This window comes from Microcaecilia unicolor, chromosome 7, assembly GCF_901765095.1.
Source record: "Microcaecilia unicolor chromosome 7, aMicUni1.1, whole genome shotgun sequence".
In the NCBI taxonomy this organism is placed as follows: Eukaryota; Metazoa; Chordata; class Amphibia; order Gymnophiona; family Siphonopidae; genus Microcaecilia; species Microcaecilia unicolor.
In genome coordinates, this window is record NC_044037.1 from 249,331,462 (window position 1) to 249,352,267 (window position 20,806).

The following is a 20,806-nucleotide window of genomic DNA, read 5'->3' on the forward strand; positions in this document are numbered from 1 at the left end:
ATGTGCTCTATGCAAGGATCTCTCAGAGTAATCTTAAGCATCTACAATCTTTGCAAAACATGGTGGTATGCTTTTTGTGCAAAGGCAAAACAGAGGGATCATGTTAACCCCGTTTTTAAAATTATATTGGCTCCCAGTAAAGTCTAGGATTTATTTTAAAATTTTTACTTTGATTTTTAAGTCTGTACATGATGGCACTCCAAATTATATTTCTGCTTTAACAGTTCATTATGCACCTCCACGTCTCTTACGGTCTCTTAATGACCGTAGATTAATTCCATCTGGCCCATCATGGGCACAGTGGGAATCTACGCATCATAGTGCTTCCTTTTTTCTGGCCTCTAGTTTAAGGAATAGTTTACCTTCTGAGATTAGACAAGAATTTTCTTACTCACAATTTAAGTTACATTGAAGGCCTATTTATTTTCAAGCAGTTTTGGAGGTTACGGTGACACTGGATGGCAGAAGGTGATCACTATTAACATACTCTTTGTACATTTCTATTTAGAATGTTGGATGAATGATCTTTGGAATGAATGTTCTTTCCTGTAAATAATTGGAGTTTCTTTCTATTTTTCATACTCTTGTTTTAATTGGAAATCGCCTAGATTTGGTTGTAACTTAGAATGGCAATTCAGTAAATTTTAAAATAAATATAAACATAAACATCAGAACATAAGAGTAGCCATACTGGTCAGACCAATGGTCCATCTAGCCCAGTATCCTGCTTCTAACAGTGTCCAAGCCAGGTCACAAGTACCTGGCAGCAACATTCCATGCTACCAATCCCAGGGTAAGCATAAACATGCATTATAAGGATTATTAGCTTTTTTTTCCCACTCATGCACACTCCCTAGTTTTCAAGGGAAAATGTTTTATTTGGGGATAAAGCATATACCCAAGAAATAGAACTGTAATGCAACAACTGAATAACTCCATTCTCCCTGAGACAATACTTAATGCAAGCACCTTTGGCAGCAATTACAGCTGTGAGTCTTTTGGGATAGGTCTCTGCCAATTTTGTACTTCTAGATTTGTCAATATTAGAACATTTTTCTTTTCTACAGGATGCCCATAAAATCTGGTGCTATCATAGCACCTGATATTCTTTTTGTTTTCCCTATCAGGGGAGAGGAAGGGGGAGAGCAACCACTGGGAGATTCATGAGAAGGTCGTGCTTTAATCTCTCCAGTGGTCAGCTGCTCAATCAGAGTGCCTTTTGGTATCCTGGATGTGACTGAAACAGGTCTAAATAAAAACATCCTTCTTTAGACTTGGATGTTTCTTCCTGTTCGATTATTGCTGTTGGATGTCCTAATTTGGGGTCCTCCCTAGACTGATCCAAAATATGCCCACAACACACCCCCTTGCTATTTGGACGAACTGTAGTGTAGGATGTCAAAATCCTGCCATTCCAAAATCGCAATTTGGATATTTTTGAGAGATGAACTTTTTTTTGGCCTTGATTGGGTTCTATTCCCACTGTAGCTCCTTGTGACTCTGGGCAAGTGACTTAACCCTTCATTGCCCCAAGTACAAAATAAGTGCCTGTATATAATATGTAAATCGCTTTGAATGTATCCACAGAAAGGCAGTATATCAAATCCCATCCCTTTTCCCTTTTGAGATATCTTTGTGCTTTGAAAATGAACTTCATAGGCTGTGTAGATACTTGGAACAACATTGTTTAATGAATTTTATTTCCAAGTTCTAAGACAATGAAAAACATTTAATACTTTGGAAAAGGGTATAGATTTTATGTAACTGATATATTTAGGAAACACAAAGATGCACTACACATATATTTAGAAAAATGTTATCTTATTTTAAAGATTCCTTTTGTGCCATTATGAAACATTACTAAACAACTTTGAAACCTATTTTCTTCAATATCTGTTCTAATATACCTTAAAATGGTCTCTGCGTGCAAAATGCTTTCCTTTAACATAGTAACTACCAACTCAATCTAACTAGCTTTCTTAGGGGCATTAGGCGTTAACACAGAGCTAATCCAGCTTAAAATGGCATACCACAGGACACGCTCAGGCATCCTGCGATAACTCAAAACTTAAATTGTCTGGAGTGCAATAAAGTAGACAATTTAAGATTTATCTGATCCTGCGATAACTGCCAAATCTATGGGGTAATCATCAATGTGCATACACTGCCGATTACCACCCGGTAGCGCCAGCATTTCAAAAATAAAAAATATTTTTGGACACACGAATTACCGCTCGGACCACGCGGTAGCAGAGTTGAAGTTCCAAATTGACGCGCATTCGGCATGCATAGGTGCCTACATGGCTTAGTAAAAGGGCCCCTGGTGCTAACCACATGCTAAAAAAAACATTCTGAGGGGAGGGGCATTTCTGAGGATGGAGAATGGGCATTCCTGCACAGATAACGCATGAGCCCTTACAGCCTACAACAAGGGAGCCAGTAAGTGATCAAGCTGTAATTCTTTTAATGGCTGCATGCTATAACATCATTATTACAAAAAAACACAAAAAGGCCATTTTTAGGGCTGCAGTAAAAATGGCCTTAGCACATTGGAACAACCTGGGACAGGGTGCGCTAAGGCCACTTTTTTTTTACTGCAGCTTAGTAAAAGGGCCCCTTAGCAAAGTACAACACTGAATATCTTGTAAGCATATTTTCCCACTGCCTATTCATACGCAACACGTACTGTTACCTTCAAATGTCTCTGGTGTTTAAAAGAGTAAATCAGGCAAAGGTTCAGACACACATTCTACAGCTTCAAAGTCTTTCAGCAATCATAACACACTCTATCCTATTCAGTAACCACTATAATGGGAACAGGCCAGAATGTGCCTGATAATTTTATTTCGCCTCCCAACTTGGCTCAATATAGAAACATACCACATGTCCAGAAGAAGCACGGTACAGCTAGATCCGATTTAACCAAAAGTTCCTTGAGGGGTGCAGATGAACAATCAACCAGGCCCGTAAACACAAAATTAAAAAAGCAACAAAAAAGCAACCAACCAAATAACAAAAACTTAGCACAACAGTAGCAACAATTCAAAAAAAAAAAAAATTGTGCATGTGCACTGTGTTTGTACTCACCAGTTGTTTCCACGATGCCCTCTAGGATGACGACTATTTCAAACTGTTCTGTTTGCATGGATCTCTGAGAAAGGTCGTAGAAGGGGCTTTTGGCATCAATCACATGGCAGATTGTAAGAGGAGAAACCAGAAAAAGTTGATCTGCCCCTGTACTAAAACCTACATCCAGTTCAAGCTGATCAAGGGGAAGGAACTCGCCCTCCGGTGTCTGTCGGGACTGGACAAACATGCAGACAAAACAACAATAACAAAAAACAAAACAAAAATAATCACTAGTACAGTGACTTTCTGGCAGAAATTCACTTACACATGCACCTTTATGATATCTAGCCTGGAGCAATTTACCCAGTCTCAGTAGGGATGTTTTAATCTAGCCTGAGTTATCAAGTTAACATCCCCAGCGTAGAGACAGCACCATTAGTAGTTCTGAGTTTACCCATTGCACCAGAACAGAGTAGCTAGTTACAGCTCTGCTGCTCAAGTTTAGGAAAATCCTAACCAAACATTGTAAGGCTATGTTATAAAAATAGGCAGTTTCAGTTCATTCCTAAGCAGGAAGGCAGTTTACAATCAGCTGCTTGATTTAACTCGCTCTAAAATATATCATTTGCGTTACGTACCTTGCTGTTTACAAATGTCTGGTTTGGTGAGAAGTTCCTGGTCTCAACATGAAGCATTACCACAGATTGCAGAAGAAGCAGTACACGCATGATTTTGCTATCATGCATTATCATATTATATAGGCTTTATTCCTTAAAATACATTTCTACATTCTGTATCTATGCAAAAAAAACAAATCTTTTTTGAATAAGGCCCTATATTTATTCTGGTAATTGAAGCTATTACTCTTAGAAAAAAGGAATTGATGTACTTTAGGTCTGTATGGCAGCACTTCCAAATTACATATATCTATCAAAGAATAATTTATAGTTGGACTCATGTCAGTATTCTTATACACAGAGACCCATGCAGAAAGCCTTATGGTAGAACTCACACTGCACTGTGAAATTATCACAAAAAAATACCACAGCATGCTATAATCAATAAGCATGCAAATTACTGCCATGTTAAAATCATGGCAGTCATTCACAGCTCATTACCTTTCCTCTCAGTGTCTGAGTGGTGATTGGTTCAGGCACTGATAAGAAGGGCTGATATTTTTTGAAAACATGGACATGAACACAACTCTTCCGTTGTACGATTCCTTAGTGTGGCTGTGCCACATGAACTGTATCTTACCACAACATCACTTTGTATTTGTTTGCACCGGAGTCTGTAACGCCTCTCCAGTACTATGTAAGCCACATTGAGCCTACAAATAGGTGGGAAAATGTGGGATATAAATGTAACAAATAAATAAAATAAATAAATAAACATACAAGCATGCCACTGCAAACATCGGCTCCTCACCCCCATTCAATGCCCTGGCAAACATCCCAAATTGACACCTCTTCCTGCACTCCCCCAAAATATCCCTGGTTTCTACTGGTACCCACCCCACCTCCATATGACTGACCCCCCTCCCATCCTGACCCCCAGAAAATATCCTTGGTAGTGTAGGGCTTCCCACCACTACCATCCACCTCCAACCTTACAAACAGATTCCTTGGTATTCTAATAGCCCTCTTCCCCTCCCAGTTCTAAGATAACTTCCCCAGTAGTCCAGCAACACCCCTCCAAGCCCTCTCTCCAAGCCCTTTTCCAAGCCCTCTCTCCATGTCCCCTCCAGACCCATACCTCAAAAGAGGCAAGAGTGATGGCCCACACTCCTGCCTCTGGCACCGCCCTCTTCAAAGTGGCAGTGCCCTGCCCTGTGCGGTCCATCCTGGGATGCATCAGGTGGGGCCCGTCTGTGATATAAGGGAATTTAGGGGTTGGGGGTGCTGCTAAACACTATGGATTTTTCTTTTAAAATTGGGGCCATGGATGGGGTGAGGGGAGGGGAACCCATGAAACTACCAGGGAGTTTTGTATATGGGTGGCTTTGGGGACTGGAACAGATGGGTGGGGGCCCACTAGACCACCAGGTGATTTATTTTTTACTGTCGGAGGACAGAGGTGTTACATGGTGTTGGGTAGAGGTGAGGAAGAGAGAGTGAAGGATGTTGCTGGGGCAGGGTGGTCTAATTGTAGTGAGAAGGGGGTGCCACTGGACACCCACTCTTCTCAACAAACCCTTCTACACTGACCCGGACCTGGTGCAAAGTTTGCTCGCACTACACATGGGAAAACATTATTTAAGAATTGCTGTGGGATATCTAATGACCGCATTAACATGCATTTAAATGCATGTTAATGCGGTCTACTGTTAGGGCTTCCCCGCGAGTTAACACAGATGCTGAAGCCCTTCCTGCATGGCTATCCCACAGAAAAACTTCATTATGTCCCAGTTAACTGCTCAAGAAGTTTTCTGCATGGGCCCCACAATTAAGTATTTATGTTGTTAAGAGAGGCATATTGGGTAAATCATGACAACCAACCTACCTTGTCAGGAGAAACTAGGACCGCAAGATCTAAAGATATTGCTTACAGTGCATGTTCACTGCAGGGCCGGCTCAAGAAGCCGTGGTGCCCTGGACTAACTTTTGTTTTTGTGCCCCATGCCCCGCCTCCCACCTGTCCCGCCCTTATATTGGGGTCAATCTGGGGATATAAGCTGCACAAATTACTTATAAATAAAATCAGAAAAACTACTACTACTACTATTTAGCATTTCTATAGCGCTACAAGGCATACGCAGCGCTGCACAAACATAGAAGAAAGACAGTCCCTGCTCAAAGAGCTTACAATCTAATAGACAAAAATAAAGTAAGCAGATAAAATCAATTAATGTGTACAGGAAGGAGGAGAGGAGGGTAGGTGGAGGCGAGTGGTTACAACATTTTGGAACATTTCTTTCAGTTGGATCATCTCTGGCAGAGAGAGTCAAATGATATGGAAGACTGAAGAGTATAAGAGGCAGATGGTGTGAACATGTCTTTAGAGACAGGGGGGCCGAAGAAAGGTAGATGGTGTGTGTGTGTGTGTGTGTGTGTGCCCCCAGCTATCACTGTATCTTTCTCCCCACCCTATCCTCCATGACCAGTCTTCAGCTTTCTGCTCTCACCTCCATGGCACATTCACCCCTTTACTCTGCCCTCAATAAACGTTCCCTCTAAGCAGAGCACATGAGTGATTGTTCGTACATTGTAGGAGCATTGCTCACAGATTTTACATGGTTGCTCAAAAAAATTGAGTTTTTTGTGCTATATACAGAAATGCATTGCTAATATTGGCACTCAAAAATTGTTGGCTTTTAAAAATTGCTGCTCACACACACAAAAAAAATTGCACACACCAGGCCACTCCTTAGAGGAAACATTGCCCCTAATCTCTCATGGCACATGATTCACCCCCATTAGTCTGCCCCCAATCCCCCCATGGCACATGATTCACCCCCCCATTAGTCTGCCCCCATCCCCCATGGCACATGATTCACCCCAATTAGTCTGCCCCCAATCCCTCCCCATGGCATGATTCATCCCTTATCTCCACACCCAATCCCCCACTGCACACTCACCTTTTCTCTGGCCCCTTTCATTTTCAGCCACAGAAGCAGCACAGCTTACTCCCTGTTCCCTCCCCCACTTAGCTCCCCCCCCCCCCCCCGGCAAGGAGGAAGTAAACTGCGGCACAGCAGGTCACTTCCTCCTTCTGTAGTGGCTTAGACCCGACTGTTTATGTGAACTGCACAATTGAGAGTGAAGTGTAAGACAGAGCTGAGCTGCTGCTGTCCATGCCTGCCTGTCCTGATTTCTGCTGTGGTGGGAAGAGGGGAAAAGAACTGAGCCAGAGGCGGAGCTGCTTGCTGTCTTATCTTCTATGGGACAGGTGACATTATGGGCTCGGGCATTTGGTGCCCTTTAGCACCGGCGCCCTGGACCACAGCCTCCACAGCCTCACCTGGTCCATAGGCTGAGCCGGCCCTGGTTCACTGTTTCTTTTATTAAACATAGCAGGTTGAGTTAACCCTTTCCAAAGTTAAACCCTACAGGTAACACTGTGCCTTTGCAAAGGGCACCAGTCCTAAGATCAGGGGGTGTCATACTGCAATCCTGATAGGCTGCGAACCAGCCAGGTTTTCAGGATAACCCTAATGAATATGCATGAGATGCATACTTCCCATGGTCAGGGGGTGGGGCCAGCAAGGCCTTAGCTTCTGGAGCTGAGAACATGTGGATGTGAAGGCACTCTGGGGGGTGTTGGTGTTCAGATTGCCGCCTGACACACCAGGCTCAGAGGTGGCAGGAGCAGGTACTGGTGGCAGAGGCAGGAGCAGAGATGGTCCGGGGCCGAGGGCTGGCACAACTGTAAGATGGCGCTTCGCGTGAGGTAGCTTTTGGTGCCTTCCCCCCTGCCATGCTCGCCATGCTTATTGCATTGCATGGGCCTTGCAATGAAATCTAAGAATAAAAAAGAAATACTATTTCTGAAATCCCCACCAACTCCGTTGCAGTATAAGGATCCAAAGTTAAGCAGCCTTGCTAAGGCAGTATCTCTCACTTTACTTATCAAGGCTGTATCCTTGCCTGTAAATTTGCATTACATTTGGGGGAAGATCTCAAATAAAACACTTCAGTACATAATGGATTCAAATATTCTTTTTATGGGTTAAATAGGTGCTGAAATTCATCTTGCTAAACACGTACATGCTTTAATTAGGCAGCAGCTGATTTTAATGACTTTTACAGTTTATTGGAATGGTGTCCTCTGCGGGCTGAAGGAAAGCAAAGCCTTCCCATGTAATCAATGTTCTCAGTAGACACTACAGCTGACATGGAAGTACCACACTTCACTCTCTAATTTGTTATTTGAAACGTCATTACTGGACATTCAGCTTCTTGAAATTGCTAGGTCTGCACTCAGTGTGGACTCTTCCTTTCCTTACACTGCATTCACCTGCTGAAGCAGACTGGAAACTCAACCAAAACTCCCTCCAAGCATTATAAAAATGTATTCTGTGTTGTCAATCCCTTCGGTTATGACTGCACCAGGCCTGACTAGAGGCTGAACCCATGTTGCTCTCTTTCTAGTAGCAGGGAACTGTATCCACCTGGATAAGATGTGCTACTTAGGGCTCCTTTTACAAAGGCGTGCGTTGGAAAAACGATTCTGCGTGCGCCCAAAACCCACGCCTACACTACCGCAGCTCATTTTTCAGCACGCCTTCGTAAAAGGACCCCTAAGTAGCACATCTTATCCAAGTTAAAAAAAAAGGCCTCTTCCCCCCCCCCCCCCCCCGAAAATGAACGTGCAGCAAAATCAAAATTGCCGTGCGTCCATTTTGGGTCTCAGACCTTACCGCCAGCCATAGACCTAGCGGTAAAGAATTCGGGCGGTAACAACCTACGCGCGTCAGATGCCGCTTGGCGCGCGTCCGCTACGCGCGCCAGAAAATAAACAAAAAAAATATTTTTCAGACGCGTGCAAAAAATGGAATTACTGCAAGAGCTGCACGGTAGTCGGACGGTAAGTCCATTTTGGCGGGTTTCGGTGCCTACGTGGCTTAGTGAAAGGGACCCTTAATGCTTTATGCATCGGTCACAGCACACGACACTATACAGACTGAAATGCAGATAATGCTCTGGAAAAAAACTTTACAGCTGTGTTTCATAACTATAATGAAAAAAGACACTTATTAGCAAGTGTGGGGAAGCTACTGAAATGATGTGATAGCATCTGGGAACAATGAAAACGCCAGACATTTCAGCGTAAAGTTACTAGACTAAGCCAAGCTGCTGAATTGACTAGGTGGAGCGCACTGGTGAGCAAGCATGGCCTGGAAAATGGTTAGCCTGGCAAGGAAGACTTACTTTCAGTAATTTACAGCGGATCTGAGCAGAGACCATATGGCTATTGCGGAGATTGCCTACTCTGAACATCAGAGTGAGTTTGCCATCCCTCATGGAGATAACTGCATGTTCACTGAACATCAAAGTCTCGGCTCTCTTCTTGGGCTGTGACATCTTTATAAACATACAGCCGATCAGAAAGGCATCCACGATGGAGCCGAGGATAGACTGGAAGAGGAAGAGGATAATCCCTTCAGGACACTTGTCTGTGATGTACCTGAAACCATAACCTATGGTCGCTTCGGTCTCAATGAAGAACAGAAAAGCCGAGGGAAAGTTGTAGACATTGGCCACGCAGGGTGTGTAGTCCTTGTCGTAGGCTTTATTTAGATCCCCCCTTATGTAAGCAATAACCCACCACATGGATGCCATGAAGAGCCAAGCCACTGTGTAGGTCAGGATGAAAATAAATAAATTCCAGCGCCATTTCAGATCCACCAGCGTGGTGAATAGATCAGAGAGGTACCGGCTCGTTTCACTGCCCAGGTTTCCGTGCTGCACATTGCATCGGCCGTTTTTATCCACAAACCTCTGCCTTTTCTTCTTCGGTGCAGGCTGGTTAAACCCAGAGCCGCTGGAGGATGTGGTCACTACCTGGTAATCGTCCCCAAATTTCCTTCGAAGTGCAGACATACTATGGAAACACTAGCCAGATTAATGGACTGTGCAAATCAATTCTAGCTTTCTCCGTCTGGCTCCTTTCTGGCTCTCGAGTCCTCTCCTTTTCAGCCTTTTGTTCCAAAAGTATTCAGTGCCTCCCCGGGATTAAAATTCAGAGAAGCCATACAAAAGACATCGCCGAGGCAGAACAAGGTTCCTTCAGACTAGGAAAGAAATGAGGTGATCCTCGGGCATATACAATGGCAGTGAAAGACCCCGAGCCTCTTCCCCTGGGCTGCGATTCTGCAGAGAAGCATCGCTTTTAAGCGCGGAATGCAGAAAGCCACTCACTCGATCGAAGGATAAGATGCGTCCCCCTCACCTTCCAGGGCCGGATCAGCATAAACCAGGAGCCCCTGCTGGCTCAATCACTTGCACAAACCCATGGTCTTTAATGAGCTGCTAAGGTAGCCACAAGGGATGCACATGGGCTCAGGGTGAGATCCAGCATGACAGCACTATCCACATGTCAACCCAAGCTGCCACAATGCAGACGAGCGTCAGAAGTCTCAATTAGTGATGCCGGATGTCTCACGTTTGCATTTTATTGTCATTCTATTTTTTTTAGTTTTCTACAGCAGGAGTGCAGATTTTAGTCAGTCCCACTACATGTATTTCCCTGGGAGCTGCTGTGGTCACAGAATCCTCCGTTATTCCCCCCCTCTGTGCTCTAGCTGCAGATCTTGGCGTCTCAAATGATCAGCTGCTAATGTTCACTCGCAAAAGCACCGGCTATTTTTCTTTGCATAGAGGGAGCGAGGGATGCTCGCGCGCCCAGAGTGCCTGAGAATGCCTATGTGTGTGTCAGAGAGGAAGGCGAGAGATAGTGTGTCTGTGTGTGCTGGTCCGTGCAATCAGCTACCGAGCTCAGCTGTAGCCCCGCCTGCCCGTCTTCATTCCTCGCTCCGGTTTCTTTCCTTCCCCACTTTGCAGCCTGTGTTGCACCAGGCTCTGACTATTTCTGCAGAGCTCAAGTGAACAAACACAGGCAATCTGCCACTTCCCCCAATCCTATCACAAATAATGTCAGTCTCTGAGCAGTTCACAGGGGAGTAACGCCAGGTAATTTTCCTTTTGAAACAAACAAACAAAAAAAAAAACAACCTATGGATATAAAAGCCTTGTTCCTTCTATTGATCTAAAACTGATCCTAGATTCAGTGGTGATGGCTGGGATAGAATGGGAGGTTGTTTCAATCTAATGCTAAACCTCCAGAGACGGAAAACTTCTCATCATGCTCGGGGGGGGGGGGGGGGGGGGGGGGTCTAAATTGATAGAAGATTCCAGATTAGGAAAGAATCTGACCAGGCCACTAATGATCCAGATCAAGGTCACTTCTTCTTGCCTCTATTCAATTGGAAGCAGCTTCTGCCTCAGTTTCATTTGGAGAATTCACCTCAAAAACTTTACAGCTGTGTTTTGTAAGTTTAATGAAATAGATACATTATTATAAGTATCTATTTCATTTAAATTGCCATACTGGGACAGACCAAAGGTCCATCAAGCCCAGCATCCTGTTTCCAACAGTGGCCAATCCAGGTCACAAATACCTGGCAAGATCCCCAAAAAGTACAAAACATTTTATGCTGCTTATCCCAGAAATAAGGAATGGCTTTTCCCCAAGTCCATTTTAATATTGGTCTATGGTCTTTTCCTTTAGGAAGCCGTCCAAACCTTTATTACTGAAATAGATACTTATAATTAAGAGTGCAGAATCTACCCCACTGAGTCAATTTCGGCCCGCTGATGCTGATAATTCAGGCAGACTTGCCTAGCATAGTTATCAGTAAACCCCACCAGTGCACTCAAGGGTCTCAGTTTACTGAGAATTATGCTAGGAAAGTCTGCCTGAATTATCAGTGTCAGAGGGCCAAAATTGACTCAGTGGGGTAGATGCCACACTCTTAATTATAAGTATTTCGTTCAATTTACAAAACACAGCTGTAAAGTTTTTCAAGGGCATTTTCTGCATTTCAGTGGCTTCTGTGCTGCAGTTAACATATGCATAGAGCATTAACACATCTTTACCTTGTAGATACAGTTCCCTTCAGCTAGAAATGAAGCAACATGGTCAGGCCTGGTGCAGTCAAAACCGAAGTGATTGACAACACTGAATACATTTTTATAATGCTTGGAGGACATTTTGGTTGAGCTCGCAGTCTGCTTCAGCAGGTGAATGCAGGGTAAGGAAAGAGTCCACAATGAGTGCAGACCTAACCATTCCTAGAAGTTGAATTTCCAGTAATGAAGTTTCAAATAAATTAAAGAGTGAAGTGTGATACTTTCATATCAGCTGCAGTGTGAACTGCAAACATCAATTACATGGGAAGACTACTCTGCTCTTCCTTCAGCACTTAGAGGGCACCACTCCAGTAAACTATAAAAGTCACTAACCTTATCAGCCACTGCCTAATTAAAGCATGTAAGTGTTTAGCGAGATGAATTCCGGCGGCTATTTAACCCATAATGGATTACTCAAATCCATTATGCACTAAGGTGTTTAATTCGAGATCTTCCCCAAATATAACGCAAATTTATAGGCTTAATGCCTCAGAAATTACTTTGTAATATAGTACAGCCCCAGAACCAGACAGGGATACAGCATTTATAAGTGAAGTAAGAGATACTGCCTTAACAAGGCTGCTTCACTTTGGGCCCCTTACACTGCAGCGAAGTTGGTGGGGATTTCAGAAATAGAATTTCTTTCTTATTCCCAGACATAATTGTATATTTGGTCAACAAGGGGCTGAATTATGGAAGCTGGTGCAGTTCTCTGTCCCTTGTAGCAGGTTCCTTGGGACTATCTAATGCAGGGGTGTCAAACCAGCCAGATGTTCAGGATATCCCTAATGAATACGCATACTTCAACCCAGGGGCATAGCTAGGTGGGGCCACGGGGGCATGGGCCCCCACAGATTTAGCCCTGGCCCCCTCTACTTTCAACCCCCCTGCCGCTGACCCTCCCTCACCATTCTCGACCTCCGCCCTCCCACCACCACTGTCAGGTACCTTTGCTTGTGGGGGTCCCCAACCCCTGCCAGCCGAAGTCTTCTTCAGCACTGATCTCCGGCGCGTTCGCTGATCTGTTTCTGTGAGTCCCGACTCCTGACATCCTGCATGCACATGTGCAGGACATCAGGAGTCAGGACTCACAGAAACAGATCAGCGAACTCGCCAGAGACTGGCACTGAAGAAGACTTCAGCTGGCGGGGCTTGGGGACCCCCGCCAGCAAATGTACCTGGTGGCGGCAGCGATGGGGGAGGGTCAGCAGCAGGAGGGGGGTCAAAATTGGCGGGGAAGGGGCGGCATGGGGTGTCAAAAGTAGCGGGGGGACAGCGGCGGGCTAAACTGTGCTCACCCACCTCGGGCTCTGGACCCCCCTCCCTCCGAGGTCTGGCTACGCCCCTGCTTCAACCTAAATACCCAGGCTTACAATTTAAACAATGATTCAATTCAATTATATTAAATTTAAATAACCATTGACCATTTCCATATATTTACGTATCATTCAATAAACACTCACAAAATATATAAAACATTAAAAATTCCTGGCTAAACTACCTGCTAGCTAGGTCAATCTAACATCATTTAAGATTTATTGAAACACATTCTTTAACACATATTACATTCATACGTACATAAGTCCACCTTTGTCCCACTTTGTGAAAATGCCTTGCTCTATGTTACCACACCTCAACTTTGTGGTTTTTCAAACCTTGCAGTCTGCAAGTGTTGATCCTAATGATAACTTCCACAGTCTTAACCAAATATTCTTGAATCAGATTCCAACGTTCCAATATGCGTTGTTCCGAATAACATACGCTCAATCACCAAAATCCATTAAAGCTCAGCGACACATGACCATCTCAGTTGTTCAGAAGTCTCGCAGAAATCAGCAAATGATTTTGGTCTGTCTCTACACATCATGTTTCGCCTTATGGCGTCTTCAGGAAACTAAACACACAATTTGTTCAAAAACCTTGCAATGACATCACTGGTTAAAAACATTCACCCCGGGAGATCTCTAAACTCTTGAGCCTCCCTGCTGGTAACTACATGACCTAAATTTAAATGCTCTGCCTCTGTTGTGTGCAAATACATCCCATGCATATTCAAATTCATTAGGGTTATCCTGAAAACCTGGTTGGTTTGAAGCCCATTAGGATTGCAGTTTGACACCTCCTGATCTGAGGACTGGTGCCCTGTGCAATGGGCACAGTGTTACTATAGGGTTCAACCTACTATGTTTGTATTAATTTCAAATAATAAAAGAAATAGTGAACATACACTGTAAGCAATATTTTAGATCTTGTGGTCCTACTTTCTACTGATACAAGAGTCCCATTTATCCTGTCATTGGTTGTACTGATTTGCCCAATATGCCTTTCTTTCTTTCTTTCTTTCTTTCTTTCTTTCTTTCTTTCTTTGCAGCATTTGTATCCCACATTTTCCCACCTTAATAAAATATATACCTAATTGTGGGGCCCATGCAGAACCTGAGCGTAATAGAGTTTACTGTGGGATAGCCATGGAAGAAGGGTTTCAGCATGGGTTAACTCATGCAAAAATCCTTACTGCAAACTGCAATAACATGCATTTAAATGCATGTTAATGTGATCATTAGGTATCCCACAACAATACTTAAAAAAAATGTTTTCATGCATGCATTGTAGGGAAACTTTGCGCCAAGCCCAGGGCACTGTAGAAGGGTTACTTGAGAAGAGTGGGTGTCTAATGGCACCCCCTTCTCAGTCCAACCTGACCACCCAGTCTAGTCCCTCCCTCCCTCCTCTCTCACCCCCAATCTGATATGACCCCCCCCCCCCATCACAAAACAGCCAAATATAACATACCCGATGGTCTAATAGGTCCCCACCCATCTGATCTGGCCCCTGCCCCAACACCAAAACTCCCTGATAGTTTAATGGATCCCTGCTACTGTTCCCTCTAAGCTGAGTAGGAGATCTCCAACTGCATTGCTGCCAGTGAGGGGCGGTGCTTCAACATTGGTTTTCAATCTCTAGGGACAGGCAGGCTCTCTAGAGTCCCACAGAGCTTGCCTGCCCCTCACTATTGAAAATGTGGTAGTGATACAGCACCCCCCACTGGCAGGACTGTAGGTGGAGGACTCCAGCTTAGAAAGAACAGTGGTCCCCACCCTCCTCCCACTATCCCCAATTCTAAAAGAAAAAATCCCTGGTGTCTAGTGGTACTCCCTCTCTCCACCAAGGTGCTACAATGCTGATGATCGTCAGAAGTGTCAATTAGCAATGCCAGATTTTCCATGCCTTTTATTTTTATTGTATTTTTACCCTGCAGATTTTAGTCAGTCCCACTACATGTATTTCCTTGGGAAGCTGCTGTGAAACGCTGAGGCACAGGATCCTCTGATATTTGTCCTGTCCTCTAGCTGCAGATCAAATGATCAGCTGCTAATGTTCACTCTCAAAAGCACCAGCTGTTTTCTTTGCCTATAGGGAGCGAGGGATGCTCGCCCAGAGTGACTGGGAGTGCCTGTGTATGTGTCAGAAAGGAAGGAGAGAGATAGTGTGTGGGGTACATGCAATCAGGAATCAGCTACAGAGCTCAGCTGTAGCCCCGCCTGCTCTTCTTCATTGTTCACTTTGGTTTGTTTCCTTCCCCACTTTGCAGCCTGTTTTGCACCAACTCTATTTCTGCAGAGCTGAAGTGAGCAAATACCGGCAATCCTCCACTTCCCCCAATCCTATTACAAATAATGTCAGTCTCTGAACAGTTCACAGGGGAGTAACTCCTGGTAATTTTCTTTTTGAAAAAACTATGGATGTACAAGCCTTGTTCTTTCTATTCATCTAAACTGATCCTGTGGAATACAGTGGGAAGCTGTTTCAATCCAATGCAAAACTTCCAGAGACAGAGACCTTCTCATCATGCTCAGGGACAAAAATTGATAGAAGATTTCAGGTTACAAAAGAATCTGACCAGGCCAATAAGCTTCCAAGCCAGGGTCACTTGCAAGTACAAAGACTAGGGGACACTCAGTAAAGTTACATGGAAATATTTTTTCACTCAACCAATAGTTAAGCTCTGAAATGCTTTGCCGGCGGATATAGCAACAGCAGTTAGCATATCTAGATTTTAAAAAGTTTTAAACAAGTTCCTGGAGGAAAAGTCCATAGTCTGCTATTTAGACAGACATGGGGAAGCCACTGCTTGCCCTAGGATTGGTAGCATGGAATGTTGCTACTATTTGGTTTTCTGTCAGGTACTTGTGACTTGGATTGGCCACTGTTGGAAACAGGATACTGGGCTGGCTGGATGAATCATTCTCTGACCCAGTATGGCTATTCTTATGTTCTTAAATTTATTTATTTACCACCTTTTTGAAGAAATTCACTCAAGGCGGTGTTGGCACTTAATTGGTGATAAATATGAATTATTGCCCTTATCAAGCACTAATTGGCAATAATGTGCAGTTATAACTACTACTACTACTACTATTTAGCATTTCTATAACTGACTTATGCCCCTATTCTATAACCACCTCCTTCTCCCCCAATATTCAGCCAGCGGCGGGCAGTTTTTGACCATTCACTGCCAGTGTTCAACTTACATATTCAATGGCAGGCTATTTCCAGTGACCAGTATTGAATATCTGGCTCTTACCATGCCAGCTAGCGCACGAACGGTAAAGTTATACAGTCTTATTTGCCCGTTAAGCCTGGCCAATTAAGTTCCGAATATCTGGACTTAACCAGTGACAACCCAGAATGCAACATCTCCAGGTTTATTTCACCGCTAACTAGGCATTTTCAGTGGTGATAACTGGTTGAATGCCACTAAAAATAACCAGTAATCCACTGAGACACAAGTTAACCAATTGGCAGCCGTTGCCAGCTGGTTAACTCGCTCTGAATATTGGCCAGTGAGTGCCTAATTTCTATGGTACACAACTCCAAATGGGCTGTGGACCTGGGAGGGGCATGGGCAGGTTGTGGGTGTGCCAATCAATTAGACGCACTGTTAAAAATACTGTCATTTAAGTACCTAACTGCTAGTAACTAGGTGCGAGCATTTAAACATTTAGTGTCCAATGTTTTTTCATGCCTTTCTATGTTCTTACTGTTCTTGAGTGAATTCCTTCAAAAAGGCGGTAAATAAATCCTAATAAGTAAATAAATAATGTTCCCGTATAAGCCATATGGGAACAGATTGATGGGAACATTGGACACTAAAGGGTTAAACCAGCCTTGAGCTTGCGTAAATCCTCACGCCTAAAGCTGAACTGTTGTTATAGAATTTGTGCTTAACGTGCATCATCCCAGTGCCTAAATTTCAGCACCATTTTTTGAATTTACCACTTTAAGTCCATAGAAATGGAACACTAAGTTGAGGGGGCGAGATACCAATGTGCTTTCAAGCAGGAAACTTCAGAACGATGTTACCTTGTGATCTCAAAGTAACAAAACAATGCAAGGATGCACAGGGAGAGGTAAACCTAACAGAAGAAAACAGAGGTAGAATGCACTTATCCAGGTCACTGCTGAAACCTCACCTGGGCTATAATTTCCAATTCTGGAGAACAGAACATCGACATGGAGAAAGGCTGCCCGGGAGAGGCAGGAACTACATCAAAAGCCTTACGATATGAGGCCTAAGGACCTAAAAATGTACACATCGAAAGAAAGCAGAGACAAGGGAATATGATAAAGGCATTCAAACTCTACAATGCTTTAAATAATGTATAAGAAGCAAACCTTTTTTTTTTCAGAGGAAAAGAAGCTGTGGAATTGAACAAGAGGTTGCAGTACCATGGGAGTCCCAGGAGGTAGACTCAGAAGTAACATCAAAGGAATGTTTCTTCACAGAAAGAGTGATGGATGCATGGTATGACATTCCAGTGGAGGTAGTGGAGATTAAACAGTAGTGGACTTCAAGAAAATAAGAAATACACATAGAGAATTCCTGGTAGCAATGATGTAAAGGGAAAACCAGACTTCAACTGAGGACTATGGCAGCAAGAAATAAGGTAGATGGACCTGTTGTCCTAGCCGCTGTTACTTTCTGTGTTTTTATGTTCAACATATGAGAAAGTTCTGAAGAAGCATTCAGCGGAGAGGCAGTGTTTGAACTGACACGAGAAACAGAAATAGAAGAAAATTAAAAGTAGAAACACAAAGGTGGTAATTGTTATAAAGGATTTTCACATATAAGGGCATTTTTAGGCATGTGAAAAGGCTTTTGTAAAATTAAGGGCTTAGGGTCAGATTCTGTATATGGCAACTAAAATCTATGCATGTCCGATTCACAGGCCTAGCGATATTCTATAAGCCATGTCTACATTCAGACATGGTTTATAGAATAGCGCATAGGCCAGGTGGACATGCCTAGATTTAGGTGCAATATATATATATATATATATATATATATATATATATATATACAGTGGTGGAAATAAGTATTTGATCCCTTGCTGATTTTGTAAGTTTGCCCACTGACAAAGACATGAGCAGCCCATAATTGAAGGGTAGGTTATTGGTAACAGTGAGAGATAGCACATCACAAATTAAATCCGGAAAATCACATTGTGGAAAGTATATGAATTTATTTGCATTCTGCAGAGGGAAATAAGTATTTAATCCCTCTGGCAAACAAGACCTAATACTTGGTGGCAAAACCCTTGTTGGCAAGCACAGCGGTCAGACGTCTTCTGTAGTTGATGATGAGGTTTGCACACATGTCAGGAGGAATTTTGGTCCACTCCTCTTTGCAGATCATCTCTAAATCATTAAGAGTTCTGGGCTGTCGCTTGGCAACTCGCAGCTTCAGCTCCCTCCATAAGTTTTCAATGGGATTAAGGTCTGGTGACTGGCTAGGCCACTCCATGACCCTAATGTGCTTCTTCCTGAGCCACTCCTTTGTTGCCTTGGCTGTATGTTTTGGGTCATTGTCGTGCTGGAAGACCCAGCCACGACCCATTTTTAAGGCCCTGGCGGAGGGAAGGAGGTTGTCACTCAGAATTGTACGGTACATGGCCCCATCCATTCTCCCATTGATGCGGTGAAGTAGTCCTGTGCCCTTAGCAGAGAAACACCCCCAAAACATAACATTTCCACCTCCATGCTTGACAGTGGGGACGGTGTTCTTTGGGTCATAGGCAGCATTTCTCTTCCTCCAAACACGGCGAGTTGAGTTCATGCCAAAGAGCTCAATTTTTGTCTCATCTGACCACAGCACCTTCTCCCAATCACTCTCGGCATCATCCAGGTGTTCACTGGCAAACTTCAGACGGGCCGTCACATGTGCCTTCCGGAGCAGGGGGACCTTGCGGGCACTGCAGGATTGCAATCCGTTATGTCGTAATGTGTTACCAATGGTTTTCGTAGTGACAGTGGTCCCAGCTGCCTTGAGATCATTGACAAGTTCCCCCCTTGTAGTTGTAAGCTGATTTCTAACCTTCCTCATGATCAAGGATACCCCACGAGGTGAGATTTTGCGTGGAGCCCCAGATCTTTGTCGATTGACAGTCATTTTGTACTTCTTCCATTTTCTTACTATGGCACCAACAGTTGTCTCCTTCTCGCCCAGCGTCTTACTGATGGTTTTGTAGCCCATTCCAGCCTTGTGCAGGTGTATGATCTTGTCCCTGACATCCTTAGACAGCTCCTTGCTCTTGGCCATTTTGTAGAGGTTAGAGTCTGACTGATTCACTGAGTCTGTGGACAGGTGTCTTTCATACAGGTGACCATTGCCGACAGCTGTCTGTCATGCAGGTAACGAGTTGATTTGGAGCATCTACCTGGTCTGTAGGGGCCAGATCTCTTACTGGTTGGTGGGGGATCAAATACTTATTTCCCTCTGCAGAATGCAAATAAATTCATATACTTTCCACAATGTGATTTTCCGGATTTAATTTGTGATGTGCTATCTCTCACTGTTACCAATAACCTACCCTTCAATTATGGGCTGCTCATGTCTTTGTCAGTGGGCAAACTTACAAAATCAGCAAGGGATCAAATACTTATTTCCACCACTGTATATATATATATATATATATATATAGTCCCAAACATTAATATTACAGCAGGATAATCAAATACAAAATCTGCAACAGTAGTCACTTGTAAATTTTTATATGTAAACAGTTTTTATTGGGGAATACGTTTTTCCTCTATATGAAGAAAGAACATCATGTTCTAATGGTGTGAGTTGCATTAAGATCTGATGATCCCCGATAAAAAACATTTATATATAAAAATTTACAAGTGACTACTGTTGTAGATTTAGGTACAGCCATTTACACCGGTTAAGCTGGTGAAATTCCTGCCCTTAAATATAAGCATGTTCCCCTGAATTCTATAACCTCACACGTAAATATGATTGATGGCCCCAACATGCCTCCCATGACCATGCTCCTTTATGGCTGTGCACATAGGAATTTACACATGCCGCTTCTTAGAATACACCTGAAAAGAAGTGTGTATAAATTCCAATTCACTTCACCCTAGTCTATAAAGGGTGCTGATCCTGGAACTCCCATTAAAGAATACGTTTCAGCACCAATTTGTTTCAGTGCTGAATTTCGAGCGCCATTTATAGAATTTCCCCCTTAAAGTGCGCAAAAGTAGCTATGGTAACTGGCTAGCACAGAAACGCCCACTCTCTTCCCTCCAGACACAGCACCTCCTCCAAGAAAATAATTTTAGTGTGCGGTTAGCATGTGCAGATTTGCTAGTTACTGAAGGACGTCTGAGCACATCCTGCGGTACACCATTTTAAGTTGTGTTAGCCACATGTTAGCACAGCTTAGTAAAAGGGCCCCTTGTAGATTTGTAATTCCTTTTTTGGATGGTTATTTTACTTAGGAATGGATCCCTTTCATAAATTTTTTACAACACTGTGTATTGGAGGGCATACAAAAGCAATATTTTAATTTTGGTAAGAATTGACTACTTTTATTCTGGGTTAATTGAATTCATCTTATGTGACAGAATCAAGCTTGGCTCACCTGTAAAGCCTTTCCATTTCTGTCAGGAAAACAATAAGCCAATAACTACTACCTTGATTAATTAAAAAATAAATAGGGAAAACGTGCAGAGGCATTGCTTTGAGAGTACTTGCCAGTACAGATCTTTAGAAGTGTAGATGGAGTTCTTTCATTGCATAAGAAGTGCTTCAGTGTGTTTCT

General features: G+C 43.4%; 1 protein-coding gene across 1 annotated transcript in view; it reads right to left on the bottom strand.

The window, feature by feature from the left end:
• KCNJ3 (potassium inwardly rectifying channel subfamily J member 3) overlaps positions 1-9,918 on the bottom strand; it is a 355,847-nt gene extending 345,929 nt beyond the window's left edge. The window contains exons 1-2 of the mRNA XM_030210524.1: positions 8,940-9,918; positions 3,088-3,304 (exon numbers count right to left, since the gene is read on the bottom strand). Coding sequence (XP_030066384.1) covers positions 3,088-3,304; positions 8,940-9,611 — 889 coding nt within the window. The 5' untranslated portion in view covers positions 9,612-9,918. The remainder of the gene's footprint in view (positions 1-3,087; positions 3,305-8,939) is intronic.
• Positions 9,919-20,806: the final 10,888 nt, after the last annotated feature.